Source organism: Artibeus jamaicensis, unplaced genomic scaffold (genome assembly GCF_021234435.1).
Source record: "Artibeus jamaicensis isolate MK-2021 breed Jamaican fruit bat unplaced genomic scaffold, CSHL_Jam_final contig_797, whole genome shotgun sequence".
In the NCBI taxonomy this organism is placed as follows: Eukaryota; Metazoa; Chordata; class Mammalia; order Chiroptera; family Phyllostomidae; genus Artibeus; species Artibeus jamaicensis.
Window position 1 is genome coordinate 8,054,091 of NW_026521977.1, and position 21,347 is coordinate 8,075,437.

Below are 21,347 nucleotides of genomic sequence, written 5' to 3' on the forward strand. Positions count from 1 at the left end.
TTTGGTGGAAGGACAGATGCCCTAATTTCATGTTGCACAAGCTCTCTGGGAAGAAACTGTGTTTGTTTCCAGAGATTTCCCCAATAGTACTCAATAAATATTTGTATGATTAAGCATGCATAAGATCTTCATATCCCATCTAATATCTATAGCAGTTATTGCACATTTCCCCATTTTGCAGTTGAGCCAAGGGAGGCTGCAAAATGTAAGCGACTGATGAAGAGTATAAAGAGAGTTTGTGGCAGACAGAGGTAAGACTAGAAGCCTGGACTCATGGCTCTACAGCATGACCCCCACTGCTCCTGCCTGGCTAGAGGTATGACTAGAAGGCCCCCTTCCCTTGTTCTCTGCAGCTCAAAAGAGAGGGGCTTCTGGGCTCTTGCTTCTGATTTTGGAAGGACCCAAAATATGAACTGCGTATAGGTCCCAGCCCTGGGAGGCCGTGGGCAAAAACAATGAGAACTATCTTTGGCCACACATGGACCAACATACCACCCGTCTGTCCCCAGCCTTTTGACGTGGTGGTTTGGAGCCTGGCCTTTGAGGCAGCCATGTCTGAGTTAGAGTGCTGATTCACCGGGTGCTTGCCATGGGTCCTTAGGTAAGTTCCTAGCTTCTCTGAGCCTCAGTTTCCTCATTTACAAAACAGGGCCATTAAGGGTTTGTACTTTAGAATATTGTTGTGAGGATCCAATGTGGCAATGCAGGTTAAAAAATTTGGCCCTGGCTGGTGTAGCTCAGTGGATTGAGTGCGGGCCTGGGAACCAAAAGATAGCGGTTTGATTTCCAGTCAGGACACATGCCTGGGTTGCAGGCCAGTTCCTAGCAGGGGCCAGTTCCCAGCAAGGGACACATGAGAGGCAACCATACACTGATATTTCTCTCCCTCTCTCCTTCCCTTCCCTTCTAAAGATAAATAAACAAAGTATAAAAATTTTTAAAAATTTAGTAAGTGTGTGTACTCAACATATGATATCTTCTGCATTATTTGCTTTTTAAATTTATCTTTATTGTATTTTTCCCATTACCGTTTAGTCCCCTTATGCCCCCTCGCCCCAGCAATGACCACATTGGTGTCTGTGTCCCGCATTGTTTGTTGAAATCATTCCTCCCGTGCCTCCCACCTGCCAGGCCTACAGCCGGGAGCTCAGCACACGGAGGGCAGACGATGCAGTTCCTGTCTTAAGGGACTCAGGGTCAAGTCAAGGAAGAAGGCAAGGGGTGCTTTGCTGGTGCAAGCATAAGATGTTATGGGAGCACGGAGGAGAGGCATCTAAGTCAACCAGAGGGAGGCTTCCTGGAAGAGGTGACATTTGAGCTGGGTCTTGGCAGCCGAGAAGGAGTCAGTGAGGTGGATGAAGGAAGGCACACCGGGCCAGAGCAGGGGCCTGGGCGCTGTCATGCAGAGACCCACCCACACTCGGGTTTTGCAAAGTCACAGAAATGCATGTAAGGTCACAAAGTCACCCGTAGTGATAGCCATAAATATGGGCATTCAAATGGGGTCACAGACACACATGGAAAAAGACATACCAGCAGACACAAGGGATACAAGAAAGGACACACAAACAGCATCCTCAGCAGTTCCCAGGAGAACTCATTCAGAAACAAGCACATACACATTCACACACCTGCACGTTCTCCCACCGAGATCTAGCGACTGTTCAGAGCTTTGGCCCTTGGACTGTACCCAGACTGTGTCTCCCTTCTCTGTTCAGCTGACAGCCTAGGGCAGCTCTGGCAACTTTCAGATGCCAGTAGTTCTTCTGAATCCAATTTCCTCACCCTCCAGCCAGATCAGTGGCATCCACGGCAGGTGACAGATTGTGGGTGGGGGTTGGGAGGGAGAGGGGCTGGAAAGAGATACGTAGTGAGCCGTGCCCAGGCTGGACCCAGCTTTTCCTGGGGAGTGGCAGTGAGGACAGAAGTCTCAGAGATTTGGTGGTCCATAAGGCACTTCCAGTAATTAAAGAAGAAATAAGAAATGTTTGCCCTTGCAGATGCCAAGGGCAGTGGGATTCTTGCCAACTGTGAGTGTCCTGGAAAAGGAAGAGAGGACAGGGTGGCCACGGATGATGAAGTAAACAATGGTGCCAGGCTGTGAGGACGGCAGCAGGGTGGATAGAGGCTAAGCCAAAAGAAGGGCTTTCTCACAGGGGGGCTGTTAAACACCGCAACACGCAGCGGGAGAACTCCCCTCTCTGTGGGTCCATAAAGACCAGAGCAGCACCTGTGTGTCTGGGTTAAAGCTGCTGGGAGGCAGGGGGCTGCACCAAGTGACCTCAGTCAATGACCCCTTCCCCCATTTTCTGGGCCCAGAAGCCCAAATGACAATTAAGCCATACTGTAGGCAACACACAATTGAGGATTCTTTGTTGCTGACATTAGAGACCTTATTTACTTTCCACTCTCATTTCTGTGTCTGTAACTTGCTGATTGTATTTGGGCCACAGGGAACAAATATTAAAGCTGATAAGGCCTGCTGCCGCTGAGGCAGGGCCATCGGTCTCAGGGATTTATGTGCGGACAAGTAGCTGGGACAAGAGCATTCCAAAGAGAGAACAGGCAAGCCTGGAGTCTGCCAAGAGAAAAGGGAGGGTAAAGCCAGTGTCCCGACGAACTAACATTCTAAGTGCTGCTCTTACCATCTCCTCGGCCCATCCTGTCTCCCAGCTCTCTCCTTAGGAGAATTCTACATGATTTTGGGAAAACAGGAAGAAGAAGACAAGCCGAGGAGGGCTCTGGCCTGTGTCACTTCCTCCTAATAGTGACAGCTGGCTCCCCGTGGCTGCAGGGTTACCTGTTCCGCAGTTGCCCATGGCCAGACTAAAGCTAAAAGGTGACACTCCTGTGGACAAGAGGAGCAATCTCTTCCTCTCTCTTTTTGGACCAAGTTTGTTCAGAGGCGCAAACGCCAGACAAGGCCTCAAAAGCCCCCGAAGTCTAAATAAGCAAAAAGAGTCCTCACGTTCCTGATTGAACAAAAAAGTCTGCCCATCCTGGCCCAACCAAGGCCCCACTGAAAGACCCCGTCCTCCATGAAGCCGTGACAACCATGGGCTGAGTTAGCCACCCCTTCTAGTCCCCTGTATCTACCTCCTATGGGTAGCCTCCAACACACAGCATAAAAACATTTTACGTAGCTTTCTCTCTCCTGCATTGAATCTTACAATCCTCGAGGCCAGAGGTGCCGGCTCCGTAACAATAATTGCAACAGTCAATTGGACGCCATAGCTGTAAGTGCCCAGACTATGGAGACTGGTTCAAATCCTGACTCTCACGAACTAGTTGAAAGGCCCTAAGGAAAATTACTTAACCTTTCTGAGCCGCGAGTTACTCATCGGTAACATAGGGATAAAAATGACAACCTTGTAAGTTGCATGATATGTGAATTATATCTCAATGAAGCTGTCACAAAAACACATACTCATCCTCAGGGTCGCTTTGGGGATTGAGGTAACACATGGGTAACTCCCGCATACCCCCAGGCACGTGGGGGGCAGTCGGTGAGTGGCTGTTATTGCTGTTCATAGTCCTCATCATAACTACTGCCTCTGCCTTCCCACAGCCTCCCCCGCCCAGGTCTGGCACATAGTAGGGGTCAATAAACATTTGCTGAGTAAATCAGACAAATGGACTTGGAGCGTCTCATTCCTGGCCAAAAGTGCTCGGCTGATTAATTATAGCTCAAGAAAAAATTAATACGGGCCTCCTGAGAATGAGATGCTGTCTGCAGTTTGGTACCCACGAGATGAACAGCAGAGCATGAGGGAGTGTCATACATTATTAAGGCCCCTAGTTAGTAATTCGCTGCATCATTTTTGGATGGTCTGTGTGTGGTTAAAGGGTTATGATGTTCTTTCTGGGAAAATAAAACACTGAGTCTTACTGGAGGTGAAAAGTTTGCCATTTTGTGACCATCTAACCCTAAGTACCAAGAAAAAAACTGACAAAAACATTAAGGGCCTCACCTGCCCCCACCTCACAGTGAATGGAAGCAGAGAAAATAACTCCCCAGAAAAACTTCCTGGCTCTTTTGTCCAACGAATCCCAGCATCTTTAGTGCTGGAAAGGCCAGAGATGTCGTCCAGTGCAGCGATTCTCCCGCCGTGCCGCAGCGGGCACACCGGCGGGCGCGGGAATGTTTAAAACGTGCAGCACCAGACTATTAGGTCGCAGCACTGGCCTCTCTTCCCACAGACCATCAGATAAAACACTGACAGCAGCCTACACAGCAATAGCCGTCCAATGTGAATAAATCAGTTATACCTATGTTTGGGTGTGCCACAGAATTTTAGTAATTAGTTTATGTGTCTCACATATTTTTAAGATATGAAACTTTTCTTAAAAAAGAAATTCAGTGGGAAAGTCCAACCTCTTAATAAAACTGGCGCAGCTTTGAATGAACTATGAAGTGGGGGGAGAAAAAGCCCTACGCATGGGGTTTCCCGTGCCCCCTTCCCTCAAAGCAGCCCCCCCCCAGATGCCCCTGAGGAACCCTGGGTGCTATGGACACACAGAACTGAGGAGGACGGACCCCGAGAAGGATTTAGAGCCTATTAAGATAACATGAATGAAAAGCCAACAAATCATAAAAGCTCTTATGCTGAGTAAACAAATGCACTTCCTGCAACTTTCTCAATGACTAAATAATCAGGAGAGGTATTATGGCGGTGACAGTGTGGTGGGGAGAGCAGGGTGCCAGAAAGCCTCTTGGAGCACTCGCTCACCCCCTGGCATTTCTGCCGGCCAATTTGGAGCATCTTCTGGATGGGGATATTGCCAAGTGAGGAGCGATATTGTGCATGTGTCAGGAGCCGCCCTGCTGCGGCCACAGCGCGCACATGTCCACCTCCGGAACATTCTCATTCCCCAGTGAAAACCTTCTAAAGGGTGCCCCACTCTACCCCTGGGTGGCCTACCTTGGGCTGGAAGACACGGTTCTCCTTCCCAAGATGGTCCACGATTCCAAAGATGCACAGGGGCCCAGCAAAGCCCAGTAGGTCAGCCAAGATGCGGAAAGTGCTGCTGAGGACCAGGCGTCTCCCGAAGGCATGGCAGAGCGCTCGCCAGATGGCCCGGGCACCCTGTGGGCTCTGCGTGTCCTTCTGCTGCCCAGAGAGACCCATGGCCAGGTCAGAGTGGCTGAGGGCCTGTTCACTGCAGGGCCCGGCATCCCAGGAAGCCCCCGGCCCCTGCTGCCCGGGGAAACCCAGTGGCCATGTCTGCTGCAAACGGGTGAACTCCAGGAAGAAATGATGGTACCACCGAGTGCACAGTTGGGGGGCCCTATCAGTGCCAACATGGTCCAGATGGGGAAACTGAGGCCAGAATATTGATCACCATCACACAGCTGGTCAGGGACCACGTGACAAGCGCAGCACTGTAAGGAGGGAGCGGCATACGCCATACTCACTCGTCACCACCTGCCACCACATCTGCCTTGGGGTTTCCCCACCTGCGAGGGCTGAGGCAGCAAAGGAGCGCTGAACCAGAAGTTGGGAGACCGGCTCTGTTACCCAGCAGCTGTGGGCTGGCTCAGGGAGGTCATGGCTTTCGCAGGTCCTCAGTCTCCTCTTCAGGGACACAGGGAGGTCCTTATCTGGCCCAACTCATAGAGTAATTGTAAGGATCAGGTCACAAATGCCCCTGCTCTCCAAAACGGGTGACAATTTCCACTGAGCTCCGGAAGGAAGAGCACAGGGCATAGGGAATCCAGTGGGGTCACTTCCCTTCCCAGGGCTTCAGTTTTCCCACCTGGACAATGAGGGTGTCAGACCAGATGACCTAAACCTTAAGGGCCATCTCAGCTGTGACTGTCCTATGAATCTTTGGTCCTGGACTTGTCCTTGGCTCACCTGCAGGTGACTTAGGGGAAGCCTCTTTCCCTCTCTGGGCCTCAATTTCCCCTCCTTTCCCACCAGAGGTTTGACCTGATACTTTCTGAGGCTCCCGTCTGTGACTCTAAACCAGAGGGCAGAGAACAAATGCTGTGGCCATGCCCCCACTGACCGCCTGGGCGTCGAAGGCCTCACACAGCCTCCGGTAGTTGGTCAGAGCCCTCATGGCGAAGGGCAGCTTCCCAATAACTCGGAGATCAATGGGCTTCTTGTGGGCAGTCTTGATGAAGGCATTCATCCACCAGTAGGTGCCTTTGGACAACAGGTTCACGAAGGGCTGCAGGAAGCGCACCCCCAGGTCCTGCAGGTCCTCGGGGGGCTTCACCTCCTTTGGCGTCTTGAAGAAGATGTATCTCTGTGGGGCACACAGGTCACTGGAGACGGGCAAGTGGGCTTCTCACCATTCTCCAGTTTGTCCCAGCAGCAAAGATCTGGGGTCTTGGCATCCCACCCTTGATCTCTAACAGATGAGGCCATCGTTTGCCTATTTCCTGGAAGAGGATTGCCCAACCCTCTTGGCCACCAACACCAGGGCCTCCTGACTCTTCACTGAGTCAGGCCTGCCCTGAATCCCCTGGGCTGGGTTGGGTTGGGTTCGAGTTAGACTGGGGAGGAGCAGAGATCTCCCATGTATTGTCTTCTCCACAAATCTCAGGAAGGGGCACCACCAGGAAGGGGTTCCAGAACGTGGAGCCATGCAGACCTGGATTCGAATCCTGCCTCCTTCGCTTACTAGATTTTTGGACAAATCTTATCTAAAATGTTTCCTCATCTAAAAAGGGGGTGGTACATTCATCATGGGGCTGCTGTGAGGGTCATTGAGGCAGGGAATGTAGAAAAGTTTTCTACTCTGCAAATTAAAAGCAGAGGAATCAGAGAAATGCAGATTAAAGTGGCATTTCCTACTCATCAGATTGGTCCAAATTGCAAATGGCTCTAATCCCCACGGCTGGTTGGAGGAAGGGGAAGGGCTTTCTTATTCATTGCTGGTAGATGACAGCTTGTCTGGAAGGTGATCTGCAACACCAATTAAAATGGAAAACACACAGAGTTTGAACCAGTAGCTCCGCTCCCTGGACTCTCTCCCACAGGAATAAAAGCAGCACCACATAAAGATATAGTAAGTGTGTTTAATACGCTAATTATTTGCCGAGGCAAAATCTTGGCAACCAAGTGAATGCCCATTGATAGGTTAATGGCTAATAAATTATGGCTCAGCCACATGATGAAATATTATGCAGCCATTTAAAAACTAAATTAGGCATACACTTGGGGGGAGTCCTAAGAGCTATCTGTTGGATGAGAAAAGCAAGATGCAGAAAACTGTGTAATGTGATCCCATTTTTATAAAATAAACATTGAGAGAGAAAAAACTGTGTGCATATATGTTGAGAGAAAACCCTGAATAGTTAGAAACTTATGGGATTATAGTAATAGAAACAAAGACTGGGAGGACACATACTAGGCTGTTAATCTGGGTGACCTGGGGAAGGAAAGGTGCGGGGCAGGGGACGAATCTGAGAGAAGAAAAGGGGGCGAGCAAAAGGCTCACATGAAGCCGCATTTACTCATTTGTGTACATGTGTGATAATATAAACACATTAAAATAAGAACACGTATTCTCCCCTCCCCCCCAAAAATCATACTGGGAGAAGCCAGTACCGAAAGCTTTGATTTCCTTTCTGTGGGATGGAGCCCAGGATCCTATGACCTTGCTAACGCAGCCTGTCACCTTCTCTCCCTCTGGGCAGCGGGGCCAGCTGGAATGTTGCTCCCCACACTTCTCCCACTGGCCTCAACTCCCCTTTCTGAGGAAGGTATAACGAGCTGACTTCTTCTAGGACCTGGCTGAGGATCGGATGGGGCAGGACACTGTCAGAAGCCCCGCCCTAGCCCAGGTGTGTCCTCAGCTGGGTGGCAGGTGGGTGTAGCCCAGGAGAGGCCCCCTTACCCTGACCCTGATGACGTTGACCTCCACGAGCAGCAGCATCCCGTAGAGAACCACCAGCAGCCCCGTGAGGCAGAACCGCAGCTGCGAGAAGCCGATGTGGTGGTCGTAAAACTTGACAAACTTGATGGTCTTGGTGATGAAGGCCAGCGTCCAGTAGATGAGCAGGGCTGCAGAGGAGAGACCGAGAGCACAGGCGTGTGTGTGCGTGCCCTCGTGTGTGTGCAAATGTGGCAGGGGCTGCGTGTGAACAGTGCATGTTACAGGGGCGAGTGTGCATGCCTCTGAGTAGAAGGATGTGCACGTGCGAATATATGAGTGATTCGCACATGAGTGAATCACTCATATTCGCATACGAGTGAATATATGTGCGTGATTTTGAGGTGATGTACATACATTAAAACATTCACGACAGGCATGTCCAAAACAATAATCTTAGAAGTCCAGCTGGTCTTTTATTTTTATTTATTTTTTAAAGAGTTTATTTCTTTTAGAAAGGGGAAGGGATGGAGAAAGAGAGGGAGAGAAACATCGATGTGTGGTTGCCTCTCACCCACCCCAATCTGGGGACCTGGCCTGCAACCCAGGCATGTGCCCTAGACCGGGAATTGAACCAGGAACTCCCTGATTTGCATGCTGGCACTCAATCCACTGAGCCCTGCCAGCCGGGGCAAGCTGGTCTTTTTAAATAGTAAGAAGAAAAATAGGAATATTATTTAACTAAGTTATAGGTGCTGTGCCAAATAAGCACTTTAAATGTATGGTCTCATTTATTCCCCACAAAAACCTTGAGACAGAAACAGTGTGTCAGACCCCACCCCCAACCCCGTTTTTAACAAAGGAACCGAGGCTCAGAAAGATCAGGTCCAAGGTCATAGAGTCATTAAGTGGCAGGGCTGCCTGTATGCTCTACCCTTTACTGGCTTCCTTGTGGAATTTCCAAGCCGAGAAGATCTTAACAGTCCTTCCAGCCCTTTAATTTTTCATATGAGGACACTGAAGCCCAGACGGAGGAGATGACCTGCCCCAACTCACCGCAAACTGTAACAGAGAGGGTGAGGGTCTTCAGTCCAGAGCCCACTACCGTGAGACGCCTCTCATTAGGGAGTCTGGGAGAGTGGGGGATATAAAACGTGAGTCCCAGACCTGGGAGGCAGGGTGTACAGGCATTGGAGCTGGGTGTTCTAATTAGAATGGGCGCTCTTTGGACATCAGCCGTTAACATTGTTATTATCCGTAGATGACAGACCTGGGGCCATAAACATCCAGAGCTACCAGTGGATTCTATTCTCTTAATTCCCACCACCTCCACCCACCAAAAACCACTGTCAGCAGCCCCAACAAAAAAAGCACAGGAAGCGCCTTCCGCCTCATTTTCTAGAGCCATCTGCAGGTAAAGCCCATCTAAATCCCCTGGAGCTCCTCTCTAGAGGAACCACGGGGAGGGAGGCAGGCCTTCACCCTGCCCTCCAGCCCTAGGTGGGCCTGGACATGAATGCCAGAGCATCTTTCGGAAACAAAAGCTGGGGTCTGCCCCAGCCTATTTCTGGGCTGGGTGTTAGGTTGAGACGTTGAACTTTCCTGCGGAGGGAGAGATGCCCTGTCTCAGGTGTCCCAAGGCAAGAGCATTAGGGCAGCATTAGAAGCCAGAAGCATCCTAGGGACATTTCAGCTCAGTCTGGTCTCTGGGTCACAAGAAATCCCATAGCTGGAGGCCATCTCCTGCTTGCACACCCACCCTCCCCAGACGGACTCTGTGACAGGCACAGAGCCTCCTTTGCCCTTAGTGATAGTCATCTACTGGGGCCAAGACTCAACCATACAGCTCACACTAGTCTTGCCTCTAACTCTTAACAGACATGGTCTGATTTGATCTTCATAACAGTCCTATAACTGAGTCAGAGACTTACTATTCCTGCCCAGTTGGGAAAATGAGGCTCAGAGAACCTAAGGATCATGTCCAAGGTCACACAGGGAGTTAGTGATAGACCCAGAACTAAGCCTAGGAGTTATTTCCACAGTCCCATCCTATAGGGCCGAGGCTCTTCCTGTTGCCAGATGCAGCAGCACCCAGCAAAAGCTCGGCGCTTGACTGAGAAAAGGGGAGAGGAAAAAGGGCGGTGTAAGACAGAAGCTGCTGGGAGGTTTAAGCTCAGATGCCTATTTCTCCTGCTTCTTTCCTTGCTTTCCTCTCCCTCAGCCCCACATTTCGCCCATTACCAAGCTCTGTCGATTTTACCCCCCAAAAATCTTGAAACCATTTCTTTCTTTCCAGAGAGGTGCTCACCTGAGTCCGGGCCACCCTCAAGTCTACCCGGAACCCCCTGAGGGCCTTCTCCTGCTTCCTCACTCCCCCTCCTCCAATGTAGCCTCCATAAAGCAATACACGCCAAATATGGTCTCAATGCACCCATGTTAGCAGCAGCACTATTCACAGCAGGCAAAGGTGGGAGCAACCCAAGTGTCCATCAGATGAACGGATAAGCAAAATGTGGTCTATACATACAATGGAGTATCATGCAGTTTTAAGAAGGAAGACCATTCCGTCACATGCCACAGCAGGGGTGAACTTGGAGGATGTTATGCTAAGTGAAATGAGCCAGCCACAAAAGAACACAATAGTGTATGAGTCCAGGCATATGAGGTGCCTGGCATGGTCAGGGTCACAGAGACAGAATAACAGTGTTTGTGAGGGGTTGGGGATGGAGGGGAATGGAGCTGTCCTTTATTGGCTGCAGAGTTTCACTTTGGGAAGATGAAAACATCTGGAGATGGATGGTGGTAACTGTTACACAACAATCTAAATACACTTAATTTCACCAAACTATACACTTTAAAGTGTTTAAAACAGGAAAAGTTCACATCACGTATAGGTTACAGCCCCCACCCCAATCTCCCAAGGTTTACCATTGCCTTTGGGGTGAAGGCCAATGCCTGTGGTGTGCAAGCCCCACTGCCACTCCAGTCTTCTGAATTCTGCTCCCTTCTGCTCTGCACTCCAGCCACTGTTTTTCTTCCAGGTTCCCTAATGCGGCAGCCTCAGGACCTTTGCATGTACTATTTCTTCCCCCAAAGCACTCCCTTCTGCTTCTCCTAGTTAGTTAGTTCCTACCTATCCTTCAGTCCCAGCTCGAACATGACTTTCTCATAGAGCATTTCCTGGATCTCACCTGGGGCCCCAGCATCAGGGTTATTATGTGGGACAATGTAAGCTGTATCATGGTTCACCTTTCTGTGGAACTCGAGACCTGTGAGCAGAGAGTAGCCTCCTCAGAGGGCCGGCTATTCCCCCAATTCCCACTACCCTCCATCATCTCCGCTCTTCCCTGTTCTAGAATTTCTGACTCTGTGGAGAGCAAAACTCCAACAAAGCTGAATGAAGGGAGTTAGTCCTTGTTCCTTAGAGAAAGACAGGGCCGCTGATGGGTGGTAACTTGCGCTTTAAGGAGAGAACATTACGTGCTTCCTGGAGATTGAGAAAATGCACTCATCAGATGCCCAGACGTGGTGTTTCCAGGGGCACCCGTCGGCCAGGCCCTGGTGGTTAATGAGGGATTCTCTGTGCATGTGAAGCTGCTTCAGAACCTGGAGTGGGGAGCTCTCTGAAGCCTGTATTTAATATCTCTCCACCTGCTTCCCCTAGTCCTCCAACCACATTCGCTTGGGGGCCCTGGGGTCAGGGGTCACCTGGATGATTGACAGATCTCAGCTTACATGGGAATGTATACCCGTGCTTAGCCTGGAAAACACTATCTGCCTACTCATGACTCTGTGCTTTCTCTGGCTTAATACAGAGAGTTCCACACTCAGAGTCAGTAGTAAAAATCACCACAGACAGCTCTCTCTTACATCCGCAGATGTCAGTTAGGTGCTGTGACTCCTAAAAATCACAGTCTGACTTAATGACACACAGTCTGACCACAGCCTAACAGCCAGATGGACAGGCCGGTGTTAGACATGTAGACTGAGCCCAAACACGAAGGCAGACCTGAGGATTTACACCTCTGGCCCACGCATAGCCTGAGGACCCTTCGACACGTAGTCTCAGAAGCAGTTAGGAGCCTGCTGGGCTGCCAGATTCCCAGCACCCTGCTGGGCAGGCTAGTGAGAGTCACAAAACCTGAGCCTCTCTTTCCTGATCTGTAAAGGGGAGGTAATACGGGTGATTACTGCACAGCATTGTTGTAAGAATGAAATGAGTTAGTGTGTGCAAAACGCTTCAGATAGTGTCTGACACATAGTCAGTGCTAAATGAGTGTCCGCTCTTAGTATTTTTAACCACTAAATTTTGGTGTCCACATCTGTAAAATGGGGGCAGCAATAGTAGCAATCGGGAGAGTATGGGGGTTAAGTGAGATACCGCGTGTAAGAAGCTTAACACTGAGCCTGGCACAAAGTACGTGCTCAATAAATGTCAACAGTTACCACTTCCGTTTTGACCTGGGACCCTGGCCATGTGGTCTGGGACCCTGGCTTGGGACCCTGGGACCCTGGCCACGTTGTGGCCACGTAAGATGGCACTCATTCCTGAGGCTCTTTAAATGTTGAGGTAAACCATAGGTTCAGGTCCTGCCTGAAGAGGGCCTTTCTCTTCTCTCTTCAGGCGACCTCGTCTGGGCTCAAGTTTTAGATGCTACCTACAAGCCTGCAACTGCTGAATGTATACCTCCAGCCTTGACCTCCCCATCTCTCTAACCATGACTCATTTATCTAATTGCCTATTTGACACTCGAGTTGGCGTCTCAGGGACATCTTAAGCTCAACATGCAGAGAGAAAAACTGATCCTTCTCCACCCCAGTTCCTGCTCCTTTGCCATGTTTGCCTAGGCGCTCGGACCCAAAGCCCAGGAGTCGTCCTTGCTCCTCCCCTCGCCCCCGACCTCATCTCCCGCCATTCTCCCCCTTTTTCCTTTGATTCATCCACACTGGGCCTTTGCCAAGTTTCTTCCTATCTGGAGGCCTTTGCACTTGCCGTTTCATCTGCATGGAACACCCTTCCCCCCAATATCTGCAAGCCCACTCTGGTCTGAAGCTCCTCTGTACAAACAGCAGCATTGCCATCACTCTCTACCACTTACTCGGCTTTCTTGTCTTTGTAGCATCACCACTACTTTGTTGGTTTATTTACTGTCTTTACCCATCTGTAAGCTCCACAATGGCAGGATTTCATTTTTTTCTTCTCCACTTCTGAACCCCTAGCACTTACAAGAGAGCCTGGCACAGAGGAAGTCCTCAGCAAACATTATCTGAAGGAACATTACCTATCCCTCCCCAGCCCCTTTAGCTCCCCTACCGATCAGCAGTTTAGGGAAGTTGGAGGTCTCAATGTTGTGATAGTAGACCACGGAGGTGACAGCAGCCATGAACGCCATCCCAGCCGGCATGTACAGGTGAAGATGGCGGGATTCAGTCACCCTGAGATGGGGGCAAGAGAAAGACAGACAGACAGGATGTGGATATGCTGAATACACCAGTAGAGCAGCCCAGGCCTTGCTTAGGGCCCAGCATGCAGTGGGGCCCCCGGAACACGTGTACAGCCCCTCCCATATGCTGGCAGTTCTGCCCAGCCCATACCCCATATGTGCCTGTTAACTAACTGGCCCAGGAGGCCACACGGAGCTGCTGCAGAGGCTCGGTGTTCAGGCTGCGGAATTCACGACCTTCTTTCCCTGGGTCCGTGCCCACAGAACCTGGCATAGGGAAGCCAGCAGCCACAGCTGCAAAGCCTTTGGCCTGGAACCACTTTTCTGGGAGTGAACACAGCTGGGTCTCTGTCCTTATGGTCCTCTGGGCAGTGCAGGGGCCCGTGCACCACCGCTCTCTCAGTGACGGCCCCATTTAACGCAAACAGCGAAGTCAGTGCTGGCTTTCCTCCCCAGGTGGTGTAATAATAACGCCGAGGGTCAATATTTATTGAGCATTTACCACGTACCTGGCACTGTCCTAAGCACTTTACGTATGTTAACTCACTTTATCTTCATAAAATTCCAGGAAGTGGGTACTCTTAGTCTCCTCATTTTACAGTTGAGGAAACTGAGGCATAGAAAGGTTAAGTAACAAGCCGAGGGTCACTGTTTTTGCTTTCTCCCTTGGGCTGTGGGTGGAGGCAGCCAATACCAGCTCACACCCTCCCTGCTTCAACTCGCAGAAGCCTCGGTGGGTGGGTTCTGGTCTGGCATTAGGACCCGTAGGGAGCCAGACTCTCTCCCAGATCTCAGACTTCCCCATGACTGGTAAGGAGACTCACCCACTTGGTCCTCATCACGCCCCTCCAAGGCTCCCTCCTACAGATGGCAAAACCCACAGCCAGCACCGAAGATTCGGTGACGTGGCCTCAAACCATTTGTCTGGCATTGCCCAGACTGCTCTTTCTCCTGAAGCCACGCTGGAATCCCCTCCGCTGACAGAGGCCTCCCCTGGGTGCTGTTCTCGCCTGCACTGCTCTTTCTATACAGCACGCCAAGGGTCCCTGCCCTCAACAACCTGACAGTGGGGGCCTGGACTGCCAAGCTCAGGGCTGACTGACCAGACAGTCTAGGGAAATGATACTGCAGATGAACAGAAGGCTGAGAGTTCAAAGGGGCTGGTGAGCAACCAAGGAAAGCTTCACAGAGGAGGTGGCACTGGGCTGGACTTTGAAGGATGAACTGGAGTTCAATAGAGGCAAAGCAGGGAACATAAGGAGAGCCATGTTGGATCCCCAAGTGGTCTGGTGGGACTAGGGGACAGATATAGGGGCAGGGTGAGTTATCCACCATAGCGCATGCTCCTTTCCTTCCATGACAAAAGAAACACACTTTTGCTCCAACAGCCATGCACCCAGCCTCAGGGAATGAATAGTGATTGGTTCAAGCCACAAACCATTCCATATCCCTTTGCCAGTGATTGGTCTAAGGGTGGTCATATCATCCAATTCCAGCCAATGAGATGTAAAGGAAAGTCTGCAGAGGGCATCTGCATAAGAAAGAGGCACGGCGGGGAGCATAACCCCTTTGCCCTTGCCTGAGTGATGCCCCCGGCTGGGCAGCCGTTTTGTGACCGTGAGAAAGGATACAGCAGACACACAGAGGATGGTGTAGAAACATGGGTCCCTGATGCCATCACTAAGCCACCACACCAACTTAAAAAAGATGACCTCCAGATTGCATGTTAAGTGAGACTATACATGTCAATATTCTTTAACCTTTGATTAATAGATATTTTCAGCAAAATACTGATATAGGAGGTCCAAGGCAATCAGCCACTAGTCGGGATATTGGGAGCAAGCAACTCTCTGCTCTGGGGTCTTCAGAACTCTTGTCCCTCTACTCCTTGAAATGACTTTGAAAACCCCTGTACTTGCTCACACACTTTGAAAGTGATATCTAAAATGTTACAGCGTTAAGTTTAGATAAATTATTTTTTGGCATTAGAAGGCAGAAATGATAAACATTTTATAAGATGAAATAACATGAGGAATAGCCATAACTGAAATGAATATTTCAACCTCAGTGAGATATCACCTCACACCTGTCAGAATGGCTACCATCAATAAGCCAACACACAACTCGTGCTGGCGAGGATGTGGAGAAAAGGGAACCCTAGTGCGCTGTTGGTGGGAATGTAGTCTGGTCCAGCCATTATGGAAAACAGTATGGAGTTTCCTCAAAAAACTAAAAATGTAACTGCCTTACAACCCAAGTGATTCCACTTCTAGATATTTAACCAAAGAAAAACAATACACCAACTCAAAAGAACCTTGAATTCTTTTGAATATGTTTATAGCAGTGCTATTTACAATAGGCAAGTGCCGGAAACAGCCTAAATGCCCATCAGTAGATGAGTGGGCAAAAAAGCTGTGGTACATTTGTACAATGGAATAGTATGCAGCAGTAAAAAAGAGGAAACTTTCATTCTGCAGCAGCATAGATGGACCTAGAGAAAATTACGCCATGTGAATTAAGCCAGTCAGTGAAAGACAAATGCCACATGATCTCACTTGTATGTGGAATCTACTGAACGCAATAAACTAACGAACAAAATAGTAACAGAAGCTTAGATACAAAAAGCAGACTGACAGCTACCAGAAAAGAGGTGGCGGAGGGCAGCAGGGAGAGGCTGGATGAAAGATGGCGAAGGGATTAGCTAAAGAACATCTATGCACAACCCATGGGCATGGCCAACAATGCGGGGATTAGCTGGGGACGGGAGACGGTGGGGCTGCGTGGAAGTGAGGAAAGGGAGAAAAAGCAGGAACAACTGTAACAGCATAAACAATAAAAACGTAATGAAAAAAGAAATACATATTTCGTGGCATGACTTCGTGGCTGCTTTACTATGCTGAATTAAGTAAGAAATTAGGTAACATTTTTTACATGTGGGTTTTATGCAGTGAATGGTGGTCTGGGAAAGCATTCTACTTATGTTTTTAAAAAGTGTTTCCTCCTTAACCCATACTGCTGAGGTTGTCCTGAATTCAGAGTATCACACACAGAAATAATACTCAAAGGAAGACAAGAAGCCCTGAAGGTAAAGGATGGCTTGATTAGTCACTAAATGAGGCTTACCCTAAGTTTGAAGATGACCGCTTCAGCCAGCCTCACTCCCACTTGCCCCCTACACTTCCAGGCAGGTCTACAAATCCAGGCCGGGTTCGTGATTTTCTCCTGTCTGCTGCTTTCGGATGTGCCTCCCTCACTCTTGCTTGTTCGGGGGTCTGGGGCCACAGATAGGAGCCAGCAAGGACCAGCGAGTGCCCAGTTCGGTGCTGACCTGTCTGCCAGGAAGAAGGTGGCAGTTTGTGATGAACGGAGAGGTTTGGGATACAGGTTCAGCCCACACAGAAGGGACTGCTGGAGAGCCAGAGGAAGAAGCCCTGTACCCAATTCATTCCCGTCTCCCACATTCTGGGGCTATACTATCTGCCCAGGGCTTTGCCACTCCTTGCCTGGTACCCTGTTTGTGCTCTGCTTTCATCCTCCATGGCCCTGTGAAGCAAGCAAGGCAGCGATTATGATGCTCATTTCACAGGGAGAGAAAGAGAGGCTCTCAGCTTGTCCAAGTCCCACAGCTGGTATGTACATACATAGCAGAAGCACTAGCAGAAGACCCAGGCCTACCTTCTCCTTGAGCACAGAGTCTTCCTCTGTCACCTGCTAATTATAACTCAGGGAGTATTTCTGGCCTAAAGGCTCACAAGGCATCCCTCCCCTATCTAGCATTTGTGTGCTTCAAAAGGGGTGTTGGAGACTTGTCGCCTGTTAGTTGTGTGGCAGTATGTATGCCTTCTGGTCTTCTTGCTGGTCTGAGGCCTCTGATAATCGGGAGGAGCCCCAAGACAAGCAGTTGTCAGAGAGATTACCACTGAAGCCAGGACGCAGGGGCATTGCAGGTGGGAGAGTAAGGGAGTGTGTGGGGAGGTGGGGGATCCCATCCCCACGCCACCCAGCTACAGGAGCCAGGGCTGGTGGCAGTGGGTCTGGGCAGATTCCAGCTCAGAGGGGCCGGATAGTTAAGCCAAATGCCCCCACTCTTCACCACCACCTCCCGCAGACAGTCACCAGTCTTTCTGATTCTTTTGCTCTTCCTTAGTGACTAGGCTGTTTCACCTCCTCCTCTTCTGCGCCCCCAACTGCTGACACACCATTTCCAGCTGCTGTTATTTCTCACCGTGACTACGGCAATCACCTCCTAAGTGCTGTTTCTACCTCCAGGCTCTGCTTGATTCCAGACCTGCCCTGGACACCCCGAGGGTTCTCACCTAAAAGTGCTGCGCTGATCACACTCATCCTCCACGGCTCCCTTCACTCACATGCTGTGTTTCATGCGTCAGCACACTTGCACCCCACCCGCTTTTCTAGGTGCTGCCTTTGTTCCTACAGGCAGGGGGAGCTGACTGTGAGGACGCTGGATGCCAGCCAGGCTGAGGACTTGGGAACTTACATACAATTGGGAACTAAGGAAAGATCTTAAGCAAGAGTAATTTTTCCCCCAAGAAGGTAACTCCAGGAGCTTGTAGAAAAGGTTGGGCATCTTCTATAAGAGTTGGGATACTTTAATAGGCTCTAGGGTTACTGCACTGGGTTGTGGCGTGCAAATCTGGGTTCCCTCCACCCTACAGCACTGAGAGCAGGGCCTGGGTCTCACTTGTGCCTGGCACAGAGTCTGGCAGCCAGGAGATGCTGGGTAACCAGATCCTGGATTTATCAGCAAATAATACTGGCTAATTGGAAGCTGGTGAGCTGGCAGCTCCCTGAGCCTTTCAGGGAGCAGATCCATTCTCCTGAGTTCTCGGAGAGTCACTCACCCATCAGACAGGACACCCTCTGCAATCTCACACACCAAGACGAAGAGCAGCATGAAGGTCAGGATCCAGCGCAGGTTGTGCCCAGGGAAGTGGAGCCACGTGCTGTGGTGGATGTGCACCTTGGAGCTCTGGCTGCCCCATCCTGCAAGGAGGAACAGGAAGAGGCGGGAAGCCTGGTGAACAGGGAGGAGGGTGCAGGAACCCCAGGACAGAGCTCAGGCTCTGGGTCCACGGTGGGGGGAGAGCGTGCCCCCTTGTACACATCTGCATGAGAATGCCGGTGTCTGGTACCCACAAACTAAACTTCCAGGCATGAAGCCTGGCCCTGCGCAGGCCCACCTATGCAGGAACCCATTTTATATGCTGACCTCTCGTGTGACAAGACATCATGAAAATAAACCATTTGGTTGAGAACAGAAATGTAAGTACTGGTATAATTTTGATACACATATGAACATGTGTTTTTGTCAACAACTAGCAATCTTTGCTTCTGCAGCATCCTGTTCTTTTTAACTTCATGACAATATTTTCTTTCTTCCCTTAGAGTGAATTAACACCTTTTGGGGAGACAGGGGGCACCCTGTGAGTTGACAAACCCAGCCAGCTTGGGAAACTCAAAGTCTTGAAGAGAGATGACAGGGACCCTGTGAAGAGGCATGCATGCCTGTCTGGGCAGTGGAACCCAACTTTGCGGAGAGCTTTCAAGCAGGGGCGCTGGGGGCCTCTGGCGTCCAAAGTCAGGGGCTGCTCCGCAAGGAGCCTGAGAAGTTGCGTTCCGGAGACTAGCCCAGGTGGGGTGGCAGGGAAGCGGATCCAAGTTGCTAGCTCCCGACCCTCCTCGCCCAGGCCGAGTGGGACCCTGGGACTGACCGAGAATACACAGGGGGTTGCAGGGCCTCCATCCCCGCCTTTGAGACGCAGGCTGCACTCCTGGGCCCAGATGCGGCTGGCAGGGAGAGTGCCTGGGGGGAGGGGTGACCTGGCTCCCCGCAGAACACCGCTGAGGTTGCGGCCCGAGCTCCTCCGGACCTTTTCAGTGCGCACAGAAACCTCTGCTTTCCTCTTTCTCCTTCCCAGCTCCAGCCCTGAGGTGGGAGAACTTGGGGTTTCCCTGAATCGGGAGCGTCCTCTGTGTTTAATGCAGGTTCAGGGTCAACCCGGGAGTGGGGGGGATCGAGTGCAGGGACGGTGGGCTAGTACACAGAGCAGGGGACCCCGGGAGGGGGCCGTAAGGGGACACCGAGCGGTGCGGCGGCCGGCGTCTCCTCCTCCTCCCTCCCCTCCGCTGCCCACGCGCGCGCTCACCGATAAAGAGGATGGGGAAGGTGATGAAGAGCAGGAAGACGTGCGGCACCACGTTGAGCGCGTCCACGAAGCAGCCGTTGTTGAGGACGCCCTGGTCCACCCGGTAGGCAGCCGAGTGGTTCTCGCTGCCACAGAAGGCCAGGGGCATGGCGGCGCGGGGAGGGCGCGGGGAGGGCTGCGGCTGGCTCCACGTGCCTCCGCGCCTCTGCCCCGGCTGCTCAGCTGCCCGGCCCTGCCGACTGGCTCCCGCGCCCCACCCCCGCGGGCCCCGCCCCGCAGGCTCTCCCGCTCCCCCAATCTCGACCTGCTCCACTACCTGCGGAGCCCGGGGTAGGGGCGTTCGGGAGTCCGACCGGCAGGGCCACGTATGGCCCGCGTCCCAGCTGTGGCGGCCGGTGCGCCCAGGTGTGCTGGGACGCCTTGGGAGCGCCCCGCTGTGCGCGTGCTCTTGGAGGGGGGGGGGAGTCAAGCTAGGTGGGTGGGCATGCTCAGGTCTGGGTGGAAGAGGGGCGGGGTGCAGAAGAGAGGAGGAGGGTCCGTGTGGGTCTGGAGTGGGAGCGCTCGTGGTCTCAAGTCTGAGCTCACTGCTCAGGGTCTGAGATGTGGGCTTACCTGGGTAGGGCACCGGTAGATGTAGTTAGAGGAGAGAGTCCTAGTGGGGGCAGAGTGAAGCAAGTCCCCACCCCATATGGTTAACTTGTAATTTCTCTCTCTCTCTCTTTTTTTTTTTTTTTTAATGAGAAAACTGAGGCTCAGGGAGGTTACATGACTGACCCAAGGTTTCACTGCCAACAAGTGGGGAAGGATAACTTGAACCCACCCCTTCCTGTCCCTGTTTTCCTAAGCTATGCACGCATCAGATACATGGAGACCTCCCAGCGACCGGCAGGTGAAGGGGTAGAATGGGTCCTGGCCCAAGGCTGAAAAAGAGGCAGCTTGTGGAGTTGCGTCCAGCAAAAGCGACTGGAGGCAGTCCGGAAGGATGGAACCAGAAAATATCACCCCGGGCTGTATTCTTAATCTGACACAGACAGGTTTGTGGAGTTCAAGGACCTGGTGAAATTGTGGACAATGTTATGCATTCCCACACCTTTCGGAGAGAGTCTCGCAGGTGCTTGGCCAATCAAGTTGACATCTTATGAAGAAAGAAGAGAAAATGGGACATTAGGTTAGCTTTTAGAAGAGTGTCCCGAGTTAGGGGCATGGAGCATGAATACATACGTCCTCAGGAGGGCTGGGGGGACAGCAAAGGAAGCTGTTTTCCGCCCCTTTCCCTTTGAGCTTCTCTGGACCTGTTCTGAGGCTGCTTTGAGGCTCCAAGCCTTTTCAGGACATCATGAGAGGATCTCAGCTCTGCCTCCAGCCCTGGAAGCTGCCAGGGCAGAACCAGGCACCAAGGCAGAGGGAGGTGGGGTTGGGTGGACAGCCTGGGGAGGGGCCTCAGGCGCTCAGGGTCCTGAGGCCTCACTCAGACCGTCTGACTTTCGGGAATCTCTGTAAGCTGAGAGATGTTTCCTGCAGCACCAGCCAACGCCCTGCAAACTTGGTGGCCGTGAATGTTTAGCACTAGAGGCAGGAGTTAATGAATCTGGGTGAGTGTGAAAAGGGATTGCCGGGTCTATGTAGCCAAACGAGAAAAGCTTACGAAATAATGTTGGCGGAAAAGGAGGAAACAAAACTGTGTGTTCCCTATGATTATGGCCACGTTAAATGTGGATGTTTGAATGCCAGCCCACAGAGAGGCTCCGACTTGCAAATGGCTATTGCGTTAGGGTGGTGCACGGTTGTATTACCTACCACTGCTGTGCTCGTGATTGTTATGGCCATTTTCTTTCTGCAAACGAGACAGCTGAGGTTCAGAGTGATAAGATGGTGTGTCCATAGGGGACACCTAATATTCCTGTTAGGT

General features: G+C 51.2%; 1 protein-coding gene across 4 annotated transcripts in view; it reads right to left on the minus strand.

The window, feature by feature from the left end:
* ABCC8 (ATP binding cassette subfamily C member 8) overlaps window positions 1-19,644 on the minus strand; it is a 75,524-nt gene extending 55,880 nt beyond the window's left edge. For 2 of the 4 annotated variants that reach the window (XM_037150533.2, XM_037150532.2), the window contains exons 1-6: window positions 19,439-19,644; window positions 18,134-18,275; window positions 13,142-13,263; window positions 7,852-8,018; window positions 6,013-6,255; window positions 4,923-5,108 (exon numbers count right to left, since the gene is read on the minus strand). In XM_037150533.2, coding sequence (XP_037006428.2) covers window positions 4,923-5,108; window positions 6,013-6,255; window positions 7,852-8,018; window positions 13,142-13,263; window positions 18,134-18,275; window positions 19,439-19,586 — 1,008 coding nt within the window. In that variant the 5' untranslated portion in view covers window positions 19,587-19,644. Of the gene's footprint in view, window positions 1-4,922; window positions 5,112-6,012; window positions 6,256-7,851; window positions 8,019-13,141; window positions 13,264-18,133; window positions 18,276-19,438 lie in introns of all 4 variants that reach the window. The other 2 variants (XM_053673170.1, XM_037150531.2) reach the window with 1 other exon arrangement.
* Window positions 19,645-21,347: the final 1,703 nt, after the last annotated feature.